Source organism: Myxocyprinus asiaticus, chromosome 19 (genome assembly GCF_019703515.2).
Source record: "Myxocyprinus asiaticus isolate MX2 ecotype Aquarium Trade chromosome 19, UBuf_Myxa_2, whole genome shotgun sequence".
Classification (NCBI taxonomy): domain Eukaryota; kingdom Metazoa; phylum Chordata; class Actinopteri; order Cypriniformes; family Catostomidae; genus Myxocyprinus; species Myxocyprinus asiaticus.
Genome location: NC_059362.1, coordinates 24991392 through 25008707, shown reverse-complemented (window position 1 = coordinate 25008707; position 17316 = coordinate 24991392). Strand labels below are relative to the sequence as shown.

Here is a 17316-nt window from a genome sequence, read left to right as displayed (position 1 = left end):
CAGGATAATTAGGATGTGACAGGAGTAAAAAAAAAAAAGTAAAATTAAACAAAGAGATTTAAGCACTTTGAGGGGATAAAATAACAATAAAAAACTCCTAATAAACATAAATTGTGTCACTTTTGAAGTTGTAACACAGAGAAAGTGCATTGGAAATGCTGTCCTCTCCAGACTTGTCTTAATTATCTGAGGATTAAGATATTGTGGCCATCTGAATTGTCTGGGATGAAGATTTCTTTTTGGGATTTACAGCCGCTTGGAACTGAATGGTAATTGGGGGTGAATTTACATTCGCTGAATAAACACCCTGATGGACAGCTTTTTAAATGAGCGAGGTGTAAACCTACAGAATCTTAAGCTCTATCAATACGCACTCAGCTCCTCAGAACATGGATTAAGAACAGCCTTAATGAAATTCACATTTCAAGAGTGAAAGGAATTAATATTCACTTGTAGTGCTCTGAAGAGAGCTCTGTCAATGTTCAAAAAAAAAAAAAAAAAGAAAAAAGAAAAAAAAAACAGTTATGTGAGTATTTTAGTACAACACAAAATTATCACAGTGACATGGCATTAATTCACCCGGTTTACCACAACCTGTGAGCCACTAAGATAAATAGGCAATACTTAGGCGACCCTGCTGTGCATGAGAGAAGCTTTCGAGAAGTTTTTTTTTCTCCTGAATTAGAACGAACGAAGGGAGTACTTGACAGGTTTCAGAGATGACATCAATCATTCACCAGTTGTGTGTGGTGCCGGTGCTACTGAGGGTCTGGAAGGGGGCGGGAGGAGGGTGGGGCTTTGTGACAGAGAGAAAAAAAGAGGACGACAGTGAGTGGGAAACATAGAAAAAGTGAGTGAGTGAGAGAGAGAGAGAGAGAGAGAGAGAGAGAAAGCAGAATAAGTTAAGAGAAATCGAAAGAGAGAAAGTGAGAGTGAATAACCCACATATTCCCTTTCAACTCCTCCAACCGCCTAGAATTTTCACCTCCATTTGTTGATGTGTCCCTGAGTAGCCTATAACACTTTCTGTCTTCCCACAACCCAGCCTCTCTCATCCACTGCTCTCTGGCACCATCCCTCATTCTGTCCTTGGCACTTGCTGCAAGTGAGGTCAAAGTTCAGGCACAATGTTTGCAGATTAGGGATTAGTGGCTGGACGGTTTGAACATGGTTTGCAAGTAGCCACCCTTCTGAGTCTACCTCATTAGTGGGATGTGTCCTAAAAAGTGGAGGAGCACTAAGACAGCCAAGAGCTGCTCAAAGTGCAGATAAGAACTGGATTCCTGAGTTAAGCTCTAGTGCAGCTTGGCCTTAGATTTCAGGCTTTACACACATACCCACTCATGAACATACAACAAGATCAGCAGATTGACCTAATTAACATTCTCTCACTGGAGAACACCAAAGGTAGTGGTGCTGTAAGAATCGTGATCACATTTTCCTGATTTCAAAGATGGTTTTATTATCTTGTATTGCATAAATTTTTTTTTTCCAGTTTGGAATAAGATATTTAGCTCTGTTGAAAATCAGTGTTAGAAAATAGGTTATGTTTCACTATACAGCCTATAGAGTGATTGACTTAAAGGACTGTTCCAGGATTAATACAAGTTAAGTTAATTCAAAAACATTTGTGCCATAATTATTTCGACTCTTCCCTCATTTATATATATATATATATATATATATATATATATATATATATATATATATATATATATATATATATATATATATATATATATAAAGCAAAAAAAAAAAAAAAAAAACACGGTTACTTACAATGAATATGAATGGTGCTAGTCCATAAACATTACAATACACACTGTTTCTAATTATATCCACACGATGTAAATATAGTACCTGTTATCATGATTTTAATGTGATAAAATCACTTACTAACCTTGTCTGTGTAACTTCATTGTGACAATGAGGTAAATCCGGTTAACCCTGTAATCCTAGTAAGCGAATTTATCACATTTGATCACAGTAAAATCATGTAAACATGTATAATGTTTACGTATTGTGGCTATACTTTTGAAAAAAATTTAAAAATGTATGTACTGGCCCAATTCCCTTCCATTGCAAGTGCCTTTTTATTTACTTATTACAATTTATTTATTTATTTTTAAATAAATGAGGGTGAAGTCAAAATTATTTATCTGTGGTAATCAACATAATGCCACAAGTATTGTATTGAACACTGACAATTATATTAAAGGAACAGTTCTATATTCCAAGTCTTCTGAAGCCATATGATAGCTTTGTGTGAGGAACAGAAAGAAATGTAACTCATTATCAGTTTCAAAATTGGCATGTCAACATCATTGTCGCCAAAATGACATTGTTTTTTGCATGTGTTGTTACCCGAATGCAACTCACTATTTCTGAATTCTGGATGTGGACGCAGGCTTCGGGGGAGGGTAAAATGATAAGTAAATAATTATTTAAATATTAGTTTGTTCCTCACTAACAATTGCTTTCAAAATTAATTAACTATTCCTTTAAAAAACTAGGAAAGAGGGTATATTTTAAATGAAAGTTGAAAGGGAAAGAGAGAGAGAGAGAGAGAGAGAGAGAGAGAGAGAGAGAGATAGAGCGAGCGAGCGAGCGAGCATGAAAGAAGGGTGAATTGTGGGTTTGTGCTTTAAGTAAACTCAGTATCCATTAAAAGAATAGTTTGGTTTGTGGTATAGAGAATAAAGCTCTCTCTGGCAGTTATTTGTCCCAGTTTCCCCCAGACTTCCTCCAGCGTCCCTGCAGAACCAGTCTCACAGCAGACTGCAGAGGAGGTGACAGAATACATATATAGAAACACATATAGGCACTAGTGTGTGAAAGAGCAAATGATGAGAGCAGTAAACTCACAGGGCATTTGTTGTTAACCAGTAGACGATGACGCCCACAACAGCATACGACAAAAAACATTCTCCACACGCCAGACATATACTGTACAGGAAAGTCTTGCTTTAGGCATATGTGCTGTTTTAACACCGCAATCCTGATTTATCAATAAATCAGCAGTTGAATAGATACCCTCAATGACAGCTTGACTTAAGTCCCTCTCTGTCTCAGCTGTGCATTTTAAGATAAACAATCCCTTGATCTCTGCCACTCAAGGGTAGAATGAGATGGGTCTTCCAAATGGAGCCATTAGTGATATTATTATTATTAAAGGTAGTCATGGAAATAGACTGCTGAAGTCCCAGGAGAATAAGTGTGTGTTTGAGTGTGTACAGTTGTGTATGTGTGTGTGTGAGAGGCTTTCCCAGAGGGGAATGGAGTTGGAGGGACATCATTAGCATCAGTAGGTGAAGTTGTGCTATAGCTTCAGAGGTAGCTACGGAGAGGAGAGAGATAAGGAGATGGACCATATCTCTTCACCTGCCACAGGTGGCCCTTTCATCTCCCATGTTCATTCGTTCCCCCTCTACTCTGATGAATATGGATGGCTGTGTGTGTGCCATTACCCTTAATGAGGAGCAAAGTTTAAGTGTCACATTAACCATTCGCACAATTATAATGCCTGCTCTTTCCCCTCATTGCATATGCATTGAGTGTTTTGTTTGAAAATGTCTCAAGTTTAGCAGACCAGCGGCACTGGTGACACACGAATCAGCAGAGAAAACGCTTTACCTTACGTGTCCACTCGCCTTGAAGAAATATGACCAAATAGAATCTCCAGCACTATCGTCAGATTTGAAACGCTTGTGACAGACAGACATCACTGCTTTTACCTCACAGCAATTGGCTGCCATCCGGCAATGCCCACTCAGCTCCACTCACCCCACACTAATGGACACATGCCGTTAGTTGTTTCATTTTGAGGGACAAAAATAGAACCTCTCAAACAGCAAACCTGTGATGCAAGACCACCACAAAGACGAGCTGTAATAAAAGGGATATTGAACAGGCAGTGGTGCTGTTATAAAAAACATTAGGGGTGATTAAATGTATGGGCTTGGTGGCTGGATGAAAGTAGCAAAGTATAATTATTTTTTTTTTTATGAGACGTGCTAGATTCTTTGGCACTGGCAGGGATTAGGGGTTGTTTTCCACTGTGGTCATCCGTCTGTGAGCTGGTTATTGTAGGCTGAGTGGAATTCTGTACTGTTGCTATTGTCAGGGGCGATAACTTGTTCATAATCTGACTCTTACATTTTGGAAGTGACTCAGACTCCCTGTCTTCTACAGCTTAGACTGCTGCCAGGGTTATTCTAGTTTAGATTAATATATATATATATATATATATATATATATATTATTTTTTTACTTTTTTTTAATTTATCATTCCAATTAGTTTAGTTTTCATTAGTTTTCTTTTTTCTTTTTTATTGTTAGCTTATACAGGGTTTTCTAGCTTCATTGTAGTATGTTTAACGGCATTCCCAGGGCTGTCTTGTGTTACTGCTATCTAGTGGCATTTTATATGTTTAATAAAGGTTGATTGTAAAGGTTTCATATTATAGTGTATAGTTTGTATAAAAAAACAAAAAATTACTTTGAGGTTTATTTTAGTTAGTTTTTAGGGTACGTCTACATTAATCTGGACACATTTGAAAACATTTTGAGAACGCTCTCCATCCACACTTCCGTTTTCAAGTGTTATCCATAAGTTGTTCGTCCACACTTAAACATATGAACTCTTAAATCCCCTTACTGCGCATGCGAAAAATCGCCGATCCATGTAGTATCTGAAACGTTTTCTGACGCCGAACAGCAATTTCAGGTAAACTTCCCGTCGCTTTTGAAGGAATGCAATGCGAAGGATATACAAAGTAACATTTATCTTTAACAATGCTATCAAAGTGGATAGCAGACACAACAATGCCGCTACAACATGGGCCGCCATCTTGATTGTTTTGGGTTGAATGGATATCATGGCTGCGTCACATGACAACAAGTACTCCGTTGACAACCAGTACTCTGGAAAAACTCGCTGAAAAATGTTTCGCTGTCAAAAATATAGTCTCAGTGCGGACATTTTCAAATGGAAGCTTATTAGTGTTGATGCGTCCTAAGTTAGTTTTAGTTTAGTTTAATTTATTTCTTTTTTTATTTATTTTTTACAGCTGTTACTTTTTTTATTATTTGTATTTCAGTTACCAAAAATGTTTTCATGTGGTCAACGAAAAATGTTTCTTTACAATAATCGTTAAAAATAATAACACTGACTGTGTTTACATGCACAGCATTTCACTGATAAATTTAACGCAAGAAAACCGTCTACATGAGATTTGAAATAAGCAGATTATTCTCTGCTTTTGATATCAAAACAAAAAGAGGTATGCAGACAACATTTGGACACACTGAATAAGCTGGTAAGGCTTATAAAGCTGTGTACACTCAATGCAGAATCAAGGGAAAAAATCTATATGTGTAGAATAGTTTCTGCTTAAACTGTTTAAGCCATTACCCTGATAAAGCAAAACTGTTTAAGGGGTTTATGTGACCTTACACATTGTTGGCTAATTAAGCATAATCGGTGTAAGATCATGCATGTAAACTCTCTCACTGACTCCTGGTCACTCTGGCAGTCAAAAAAATTTGTTTTGCCAATCGTATTACATCTTTTCTTTCCACTAGAGACTCATTAACCATTGGCCCACTAATGAAATACTCCTGTGAAGATGAGTGCCAACAGTAGGTGGAAGATAGTCCTATCTTAGGTTATCTACCTTGTAGTGGTTTGAAACAGTATCCCACTGTTCATTATTGCATCGTTTCGCCACCACATCACTTCCAGGTCTACACTGACCTAAGTTCGACTCCCCAACATTCTTGAACATAAAATCTCTTATGTATCTAGGTTACAGTATAATTGCGTGTCAGGATTTGCCAAGGGCCTGGATTCCTCGAATCCCTTGGAGTTTTTGTCTGAGGAAAGGAACAATAGGAAAATCCACAAATGTCTGGAGTGCCATTAACATTAGTGTACTAGTCACATGTTTATCTAACCATACTCCCATTTCTCACTACAGGGCCACCATCAGCTCCTCAGAACCTGCTTTACAACATCAACCACACCACCGTCAGCCTGGAATGGACCCCGCCAGCCGACACAGGCGGTCGCAACGATGTGACGTACCGGATTATCTGCCGGCGATGCACCTGGGAGCCAGAAGAGTGCTTCACTTGTGGGAGCAATGTTGGCTTCTCGCCACAGCAGAGTGGATTAACGGACACCTACGTCACCATTACTGACCTCTTATCTCACGCAAACTACACCTTTGAGGTGGAGGCTGTGAACGGCGTGTCCGATCTCAGCCGTACCCAGCGACTGTTTGCTGCTGTCAGCATCGCCACCAGCCAAGCAGGTAAAACGTTTTTGGCATAAAAGACAGTAAATGTTGAGGTAACTTTTGGACTGCACTGGCCTACAAAATCAAAATGCAATATAGTTTAAATAATATTTAAAAATAATTTTGTCAAAATTGGGTTTGGAATAGTCTCTTTGCCAGTGATCTGTCCTGTGACAGACAGGTTTGGCTCAACCATGTTCAGATTTAGAGAGAAAAGAGTTTAAAAAATTGGTTAATCCACGTTTGGCTGGACAATCAAAAAGTCTTGAAACCATTCTTATTTTTATTGTTGGCATAATTACTGCATTTTGCCTTTGTAGGGCAGTGCAGATGTGGTTTATCCATGTAGAGCAAAAACTGCATTTCCTCTATATCTTAATCAGCATTTGTATTTTTTGCACCACACTTATGTGCTTTGAAGGCAAATTATAGGCTACAAGGAAGTTCAGTATGTAGTGAATACTTTGGTTTTCTTTATTTTTTGTGTGGACAGCACTCTCATCTCAAGCCTGCATAATTTCCAGCAGCCACATTTACTTACCACCGTTGGGATAATTTAATAAATTATCTGGCAACAGTTTTCCTGCAGTTCATAATTTGTGGTTTTGTGCTGGCGAAACAGTGCTGGACAGCAATGGATGATAAATAATAGAAGTCAAGTACATGAGTACTCTCACATTTCTTGTTTTGTTTTTATTGTCTGCCAAAATATCACTTACAGTCGCTAAGGTTGATATTCAAGAGTTGTTGTTGAATTTGTGATAAATGATTTGAGCTATCATTTTATCCACATAAATGAAATGGGTGCCAAATGCTTGCATTGGTGCTGAAGTTGTACTGTAGCTGCAAACATACTGAGACCATACATGACAGAGAAACGGCACACAAGAGTTCTATTTTGCTTTTTAATGAACTAATGAACTATTTTTATGGATCTACAAAACAAGATTTTTCTTTCATGCCCAAGCATCCATGAAATACAATTTGCTTTAGAATCCATACTGGCTATGGTCATTAACAAGAGGTTAGCAGACACTGATTGCTTAAAACTGCTTTAGCAAACAAGTGCTTGGTATGCATTGTTGTGTATATGCACGAGGGTTGGAAATCAGCAGGGGCCTGTCAGTAGAATACTATCGTAATTTGAGCCACGGTACAATAATATTGAAGTTTTGATCAGCCTGATTTCATTAAATTTACATGATAATAGCAACATTTTTGTATAACAAAATTATGTGCTTCATGACACGTTTGGCTGCAGTTTCCCAGTGAACTGCCCAGCAAGGGTGCCAAAATCGAGTGAAATGACTTTGTAATTAGACAAGGCTTTTAAGGTGAATATTTAATGAGTAAAACATACCTCCCTAACCTAAACCTTTTACATAAACCTAACCAACAGTGTCTTAAAACATAAATAAGAGGTGAAAAAACAGACATCCTTACCCTAAACCAACACCTAAACCTAACCGATAGTGTTTTTAAAGAAAACTTGATATGAAAAGCACATTTAGTGAAGCAACCACATGATATTGTGTCGCTTTTATGGCACTTTCGCTTTGAGCGTCCTTGGCTGGGCTCGAGGCTGGATCTCAGAGTCCAAAGTCCAACATTATCAGGTGAGCTACCGCGGAAGTTAATCATATTGGAATAAGTTTGTAAATGTAGGTGTGTCTGTCATACATGCTTTAAAATGTATCATTTTTCAAATTAGAGTAAAGTTTTTTGATATAATAACATAGCAGGGTGTGAGTAATAGTGTGAAAAATAAGTGTTTATAAAGTCCTTAACAGCCATAGTACCCGTGATTTGTTTGAAAGTTAATAAAATGCACAGTTGTTGTAGCGCTTCTAGTGTTAATGTCACCAGGAAACTGCAGCCAAACAAAGAAAGTGGCGCATAAATCTCAGTTTGCAAAAATTTTGTTATAGAGACTAGGCTAGTTTGAGACTAGGTTTTATGAGACTAGGTTGGCTTTGATTCAAAACTGTGATATGCTGTATTGCGATCTTTAACTCAGACTTTGGTACTTTGCTCAAAATGAGTGCTTAACATCCTGCTTTACTTCAGAATAGAGTCATGGAAGTAGCGTGAAGCATAGACATGTTATTTTCAGGGGGGAAAAAATAAAAAAAATCAGGGAATTGCGTACCTTGGTTCCAGTATTTTTCTCTTATCATGAAAACACATGCAGTCTGTCAATGTCAATTTCAGTGTCTATTTATTTATATAGCACAGTTAAAACAATGACAGTTGAACAAAGTGCTGTACAATCATTGCAATTTAAAAGTAAATTGAAATATAAAAACATTAAAATTCATCAGTACACAATGAAGTACACAATGTATAAAAAATACTGTTCAGAAATAAAGTGCATTACACATCAAAATACATCTAAGATTGATTAAAAGCTAGTGAACTTAACTTTGATTTAAAATCATGTACTGTTGAGGCAGTTCTAATGAAAACAGGTAGGCGGTTCCAAAGCTTAGGAGCCACTACCGCAAAGGCAAGGTCACCTCTCAATCTCAATTTAGACCTGGGGACATTCAAAAGCCTCTGATCGGAGGACCTGAGCGATCTCCCAGGCTGGTGAGCAGACAATAGATCAGAGAGATATGATGGCGCTAGCCCATTTAAGGACTTAAAAACAATCGGCAACCAGTGCAGGGAAACTAAAACGCGTTTGTGTACACCTGTCAAAAGCCTGGCAGAAGCATTTTGAACCATTTGCAACCATGCAAGAGATGATTGGCTTATTCCTATGTATCGAGAATTGCAATAGTCGAGTCTAGATAAAAGAAAAGCATGAATCACCCTTTCAAAGTCCTTGAAAGAGAGAAAAGTTTAACTTTAGCCAAAACTCGTAAATGGAAGAAGCTAGATTTGACTACAGAATGTATTTGTTTATCAAACTTAAGGGCACTATTGAATAAAACACCCAAGTTTTTCACCAACGGTTTAACATAAGGAGACATTTCGCCAAAATTAGGAATACCAGAGACCTCAGAAGGGCCAAACACGATAATCTCAGTCTTAGTATCGTTCAGGTTTAAGACATTTAAAGAAATCCAATATTTTAGATCAGATATACAGGCCAGTAAGGGTTCCAGGCCACACTTATCATCTTTTTTCAAGGGCAAATAGATTTGGGTGTCATGTGCATAACAATTAAAGGATATACTATGTTTCTTAAAAAATACCTACAAACAACCTAAAGGAATCATATACATGGAAAACAAAATAGGAGCTAGAATGGATCCTTGAGGAACCCCACAAGTAAGATGAGCTTTAGAAGATGAAAATTCAACAATATTAACGGAAAAACGTATATTTTTCAAGTAAGATTTGAACCAGTTGAGGGCATTTCCTTGGATGCCCACGCATTGCTCAAGGCGATAAATGAGAACACCATGGTCTACTGTGTCAAATGCAGCACTCAAATCTAAAAGCACAAAGATTGTATAATCCCCTGAATCAACAGTTAATACAATATCATTAAAACTTTTAAAAGTGCAGACTCAGAACTATGATGAGTTCTAAAACCCCACTGAAAGACTTCAGATATCTTATTTTCATAAAAAAAAAAAAAAACTCAAAATTTTCCAAATAAAAGGGAGACTAGAAATAGGTCTAAAATGAGACATAATTGTAGGGTCTAGATTAGGCCTTTTGAGAAAAGGTTGTATAGTTGCATGTTTAAAGTAATCTGGTACATTTCCTGTTTTAAGGCACTTGTTGATAAGTGACAGGATACTGGGCCCAACAGTGTTAAAAAAGTTTCTAAGAAGACGTGCGAGAATAACAACAAGGGGAGAAACAGTAGGCTTAACTGGCCAATGATTTCTTGTAATGAAGAAAGTGAAATGGGGTCAAACTGGCTTAACACACCAGTGCACATAGTAGGGACAGACGGATCATGAGCAGAAAATATGACATGTGATCTAAGGGTACGTTTACATGACAATGATGTACTAAAAACAGAAAAAATTTTCCTTTGCATTTTTGAAATGTTTCGCGTACAGACGACAACGTTGTGAAAGCGATCCCCGTTCACACGGATCCGCGAAAACGACTAAAAACGCTATATTATGCATGCCAGGCCAGTAGTTGGCGATGCCACTTTGTAAAGAAACACTACGTGCCTGCGCACATAAGCATTCTTCCACAGAGTGGTGAATACAAACAATGAAGATGGTGAAAGCATCTAGCAATTTTGTCTGGATGGACTGAGGTTGCTTTATTACTACAATTACTTTGCTGGAGAAGTGTCAATAAACTCTAAATCTTGAGCAGCACAAACACAGTCCTGTAGTCTGCCATTGTAGTTTTGAATGTCTCGCGCGTTGTTTTGAAGTCCTTGCGTGCGTGCCTATAGACTGAACTCTCAAGATTATTCAATAAACTCTGCTCATTTTTACCAACACTTCGTCTCCTGCCTTCTTCTGTATTCCCTCTGCTGACTCTTGGGCTGGTAGGAGAGTAAGTTAACATAAGCTGTTGATGTTGACTGGTTTTGGATATCAGACAGAACTCTGATATATGGATATCTTCTGACGGAGAGAGAGGTCTTGTGTACACTGGATCTAACATGCTTTTTCACTGCCTCATGTTTTCATATTCTAAGCATATCATTGAATACCGTACATGGGATCACATCTCTGTCTATAGGCTATATACACAAGCGGTGGGTGAATGAATTGCAGGGTAAAGGTACATCAAATAAAATTAAGTAAATAAATAAATAACATTTAAAATACAAATATATTTTTCCCATCTGAATCCATACATTCATTTCAAGATTTTCAAATTGCAGGTTCTGCCTACTGTACAATGTTCACACTCCATACTCCAAATGAATACATTGTTGATTATTGTTATTTGCATAGACACCAGTATTCATATTGATAATTATACATCTCAAATTGATGCCTATCAATCCATCATACTTTATATAACACGTAATACGCGTACGCATGACGTCATTTTCACTAATTCATGTTTTTGTATGTTTACACAGAGACAATAATGGCATCGTTTTCAAAAATGTGCACTTTGAAACCCGTTTTCAAAAGTTTGTGTTTTCAGGCCCCACAACGCCATTGTCGTGTAAACGAACAGCCAAAACACATACAAAGTTTTCCATTGTTAGTTGAAAACATTGACGTGTAAACGGCCCCTAATATCTGCTATCATGTCAGCAAAGAATCTAACAAAACTTTCACAGAGAGATGTAGTCACAACAAGAAAAACACTAACAAGGGGATTTATAACAGATTTTAAAGTATTGAAAAGAGTTTTAGGTCAGGACAATTATTATCAATGATATCAGAGAGGTATTTAGACTTGGCTGCTCTGACAGCTCTCTGAAAATGAGACAAGGCATCCCTTAATATTTCATATGACACCTGAAGCTTATCTTTTTTGCATTTTCTTTCAGCTCATCTGCAGACCTGCCTAAGAGCATGAGTGGTATCATTTAGCCAGGGCTCAGATTTAGTTTTAGGATGTTTAGCCTTCAGAGACGCAATGGAATCTAAAATATCAGTGCAAATAGATTAAACATGGTAAGGTGCTTCTCTGCACTATGATCAAGATAAGAGTATTCAAGAGATTGAGAAACCTCTTCAAACGCAGCTGAAAAATCACTACTAGTAGTTGATCTTATCATGCGAGACCGACGAACAGGTGTCTGAGTATTGGCAATCTGATGTGAAAGTGAAACCGTAATGTCCTGGTTACTTTTGTAACCTCCGATCCCTGATGGAGGGAACGAGACATTGTGTCGATGTAGTGACACTAGGGGTCACTCTTGGTAGTCCGAAACACCTCTGGTCTTTGAAAAAAGGCCAATGAGAATTGCCCCGAAAATACGGGTATAAAAGGAGCTGGTATGCAACCACTCATTCAGGATTTGTGCTGAGGAGCCGAGACAAGGTCCCAGCCATTTCAGTGGGTAGTCCAGCGTTGTGGCAGGAGGGACACAACGTCTCGTTCCCTCCATCAGGGAATGGAGGTTACGAAAGTAACAAGGACGTTCCCTATCTGTCACTCACTCGACGTTGTGTCGATGTAGTGACACTAGGGGTCCCTATACGAAACGCCACAACTAGCTGAACTGTGTTACGTGAACTGGCGGTGCGAGACGGGCAGATCACTGTGTGCCTCATAGCCAGCGCACCAGGCCGACACGTAACCTCCCTCAACGCTGTTATGAGTGTCGAACGGCCCTTCGGGGACAAGTCGACTGCCCAAAAGATAGGGACAGGCTAGCCCAGTTGTGACCTCTTATCCTCTTTTTTTTCTCTCCCCAAAAAAAGAGTGAAATTTGTTAACCGACTGGGGCCACCAGTGTCTATGTTGGGGGTGTGTCACTCCCAAGGGGAAGACACCATGGAGACCACACCCCGCCCAGAGAGGGGGGTGGAATTTTGAGTGGAAATACATCACATGGTCTTGCCGAGCCTTGTCGGAAGTATGTCATGTGGAGAAGTCCCATGGTATGTCCTACCCAATGGGGGAGGAGTTTCTACAAACATGGTGACTGGGGCAGAGGGGCCTCTGCTCAAGGAAGACGCAGTTTACCAACAGGGAAACGAATTAGCGGAAGATATACGTCGCATGGGGTAACCTATGGGGAACCAACACATGCGGAGCACCTACCCCAGTACAGGGCTTAGTTAGCACATGTTTCTTCGCAAACTCGTCTGCCACAGGGCTCGAAGGTATTCATCCAGGGAACACACTTTGTGAACACTACTGGGAGTCAACAGCACACGTCTTCAGCTCAGGGGAGGTGAAAGGCGCTATACGCAAGCGATACACCCGGCCAGCTGTCCCGGACATACTTGCTTGTGCCTGCCACTATACGGAATGAAACCGGCTCAACCCAGAGATTGTAGAACCTCACAAAGGTGTTGGGTGTTGCCCAGCCCACTGCTCTGCAAATGTCTGTTAGAGAGGCGCCACTGGTCAAGGCCCAGGAGGCCGCCACACTCCTGGTAGAGTGGGCTCGTAGCCCTGCAGGAGGTGGCACGTCCTGAGCATGATATGCCATTGCTGTGGTGTCAATGACCCAGTGGGCGATCCTCTGCTTGGAGACAGCTCTTCCTTTCCGCTGTCCACCAAAGCAGACAATGAGCTGCTCAGAGACTCTAAAGCTCTGCGTGCGATCCAAATAGATGCGTAAAGCACGCACCAGACACAGCAACGTCAGGGCTGGGTCTGCCTCCTCCTGGGGCAGCGCTTGCTGGTTCACCACCTGATCCCTAAATGGGGTCGTGGGAACCTTGGGCACATAGCCCGGTCGGGGTGTCGGGATCACGTGAGAGTAGCCCGGACCGAACTCTAGGCATGTTTCGCTGACAGAGAATGCTTGCAGGTCTCCTACCCTCTTGATGAAAGTGAGCGCAGTCAGGATGGCAGTCTTTAAAGAGAGTGCCTTTAGCTCAGCTGACTGCAGGGGCTCAAAGGGGGCTCTCCGTAGACCCTGAAGAACTACAGAGAGGTCCCATGAGGGAATGAGGTGCGGTCTGGAGGGATTCAACCTCCTGGTACCTCTCAGGAACCTGATGATCAAGTCGTGCTTCCCTAAGGACTTACCGTCCACTGTGTCATGGTGTGCCGCTATAGTGGCTACATACACCTTCAAGGTGGAGGGGGACAGCCGCCCCTCCAACCTCTCTTGCAAGAAGGAAAGCACCGACCCGACTGCGCATCTCTGGGGGTCTTTGCGTTGGGAAGAACACCACTTAGCAAACAGACGCCACTTCAAGGCATACAGGCGCCTCGTAGAGGGAGCCCTAGCCTGAGTGATTGTGTCTACCACCGCGGGTGGTAGGCCACTTAAGTCTTCCGTGTCCCGTCCAGGGGCCAGACATGGAGATTCCATAGGTCTGGTCGTGGGTGCCATATGGTGCCCCGTCCCTGAGAAAGAAGGTCCTTCCCCAGGGGAATTTGCCGGGGGGGGGGGGGGGCTGTCATGAGGAGCATGAGGTCCGAGAACCACGTCTGGGTGGGCCGGTAGTGTGCTACCAGGATGACCCGCTCCTCGTCCTCCCTGACCTTGCACAGGGTCTCTGCAAGTAGGCTCACTGGGGGAAATGCATATTTGCGTAGTCCAGGGGGCCAGTTGTGTGCCAGCGCATCTGTACCGAGGGGTGCATCGGTCAGGGCGTACCAGAGCGGGCAGTGGGAGGATTATCGGGAAGCGAACAGGTCTACCTGTGCCTGCCCGAATCGACTCCAAATCAGCTGGACCACCTGAGGGTGGAGTCTCCACTCTCCCCTGAGGGTATCGACGTCATCGTGACTGGGTCCAACTCCAAGCCGAGAAAAGAGATGCTCTGAACTGGGAGCAGCTTGCTCTTTTCCCAGTTGACCAGAAGTCGGCTGAGGTGCGAGAGCACCAGGTCCCTGTGCGCACACAACACATCCCTAGAGTGAGCTAGGATTAGCCAGTCGTTGAGATAGTTGAGGATGTGAATGCCCACTTCCCTTAACGGGGCAAGGGCTGCCTCTGCGAACTTCGTGAAGACGTGAGGGGAGAAGGACAGGCCGAAAGGGAGGACCTGAATGTAAACCACAGGAAGGATCTGTGTCGAGGTAGAATCGAGACGTGGAAGTACGCGTCCTTCAGGTGTACCGCTGTGAACCAATCTTGATGCCGGACGCTCTCTAGAATGCGTTTTTGCGTCAGTATCTTGAACGGGAGTCTGTGTAAAGCCCGGTTCAGTACTCGCAGGTCCAAGATTGGCCGCAACCCACCGCCTTTCTTCGGTACAGTGAAGTAGGGGCTGTAAAACCCCTTCATCTCGGCCTTGGCTTGGTGGACTAGCAGGAGAGCCATGGCGTGCAGGGCAGAGGCGGCTTGTCCAGCGGCACCGTAGGCCTTGGCTGTCAGGGACATTGTAAACCTACAGGCCCTGGACGGGAGCTCTGCGGGCATAGGTGCACCGCGAGCGCCTTATCCACTATGGGGATCACCGAATACCCCTTGGCCGCCCCACCATCGAGGGTAGTGAGGGTGGGGGAGCTGAAAGATCGGGACCGGGCAGTTAAAGGGGCATGGCTGTGAGCAGCGCCGCGGGCCCGGGAACCAATCATCGAGCCGCGAGGGTTCAGGGGAGAGCGGAGGGTTCCACTCTAGCCCGACGCTCATGGCTACCTGGGAAAGCATGTCCGTCATCTCCGCGTCAGCCTGTTACTGGGCGACTGTACCCGAGGGGGGAAGCCCAGCTGAGGCTTCCGCGTCCGACTGGACAAGCCCGCTCTCCGATGCTGCACTCGAGAGCTCATCACCTTCACAGGCACCGAACAAGAGGTCGAACTCGGCGTGAGACGAGCCGACGGACTCATCCAGAAGCCCGATCGGGGCAGATGAGCATGCTGGGGAATGAGAGGTCCGTGGGGGGTTACCCGGCGGAGGTGGTCCCATTGAGGTCCCCAAATCGCCCCCAGTGCTAGCCGCGCTGGCCTCATACCCGTAGGTAGAAGGACCGAGGCGGGGAGCCGCTGGGGTGGCTTGCTTTCTTACGAAGGCAAGCCGCGACCGCAACGTTGCCATGGTCATTATCTCGCAATGAGTTCATGACCCATCCTTGAACGCTGTCTCCGCGTGGGAAGTGCCCAGACACGAAAGACAGCAATCGTGACCGTCAGAAGGCGAGAGATAACGACTGAAATCAGTAATAACACACAAACGGAAAGACATCTTTAAAAAGACGTTCTGTGTGTGCTGCTCTTTTAGAGATATATACTCTTTTTTTTAGAATATTCTCTTTTATTTCTGCCGAAGCGCCCAGGGGTGTTCTCTGCAGTGCACCAGTTTCGGGCTCCCAAGAGTGACCCCTAGTGTCACTACATCGACACAACGTCGAGTGAGTGACAGATAGGGAAACATTATTGGCATGTGATCAGAGAAAGTGATATCACAGATTTCGACATCATCGACAGACAAGCCATGAGACAAAACACGTATGAGTGGGGCCATTCACCAGTTGAGCAAAGTCAAATGAATCAATAAGTCTAATACATTCTTTAGCCAGTGAATTTGATGGACAGCTGACATGTATATTAAAATCACCAATAATTAAAAATCTATCAAACGTATATGATAGGTATAATATCCCCTAAAAAGTCAGAAAACTCATTAATAAAGTCTTTGTTTAGTTTTGGTGGTCGAAACACCACTTCGATCACCAACGGGTTTTTCACTTCCAGTTGAAATAGCCGAAGTTCAAAACTTGAATAGGCATCTTTCATTAAAGTTTGGCAGCAGAAACCATTTTTAAAAATGGATACCATCAATTGAATATTGAGAAGTGTTTGATGATTGTACACCAATATCATTGATACATTCTGAATTAAAAGATATATTAAGCGCATAAAAACAAACAAACTGGATAACAACTGACAGCAAGCCACACACACCGATGCCATCTTGTAATACAAAAGGTATTACAAGTTATACGGCTAAACTTATATACCTTCCTCATTTTGAGTGTGCATTTTGGTTAAATAGAAATAATTTGAGTGTGTGTTGATCTAATAACATAGTATGTTTTGCCTTCTCACACACTGGTCTTTTGGTGGTCAGTCTCTTTTGTTTTTCCCAAAAATATTGTCAAAAATTAAAATATATATATATATATATATATATATATATATATATATATATATATATATATATATATATATATATATATATATTTATGCTTGGCAGTAGAATGTCAGTGCAGTACTTTGAGGTAAAATGTTGCAAAAACCTCCCCATCGTGCATACACACAAACACACATACACTATTTGACTAATTTTGAGAGATCCCACTTCACTGACATATTACCCAACCTGCATGCAAACTTCAAACCCTCATTTGCATTTTTTTTTTTTTTTTTTTTTTTTTTTTGGTTTGCAAACAAAACAATGTCAATGACAGGATAATATGAGCAGCTCACACATCCACATGTTCACAGAGAGATGAGGAAAAATACATAGGGAGAGAGAGGATAATGACCAGCA

At 41.7% G+C, this 17316-nt stretch overlaps 1 protein-coding gene across 1 annotated transcript in view; it reads left to right on the top strand.

Moving 5' to 3' along the window:
* The window catches only part of epha7 (eph receptor A7), a 106482-nt gene that overhangs the window by 31226 nt on the left and 57940 nt on the right, over window positions 1-17316 (top strand). The window contains exon 5 of the mRNA XM_051645039.1: window positions 5979-6314. Coding sequence (XP_051500999.1) covers window positions 5979-6314 — 336 coding nt within the window. The remainder of the gene's footprint in view (window positions 1-5978; window positions 6315-17316) is intronic.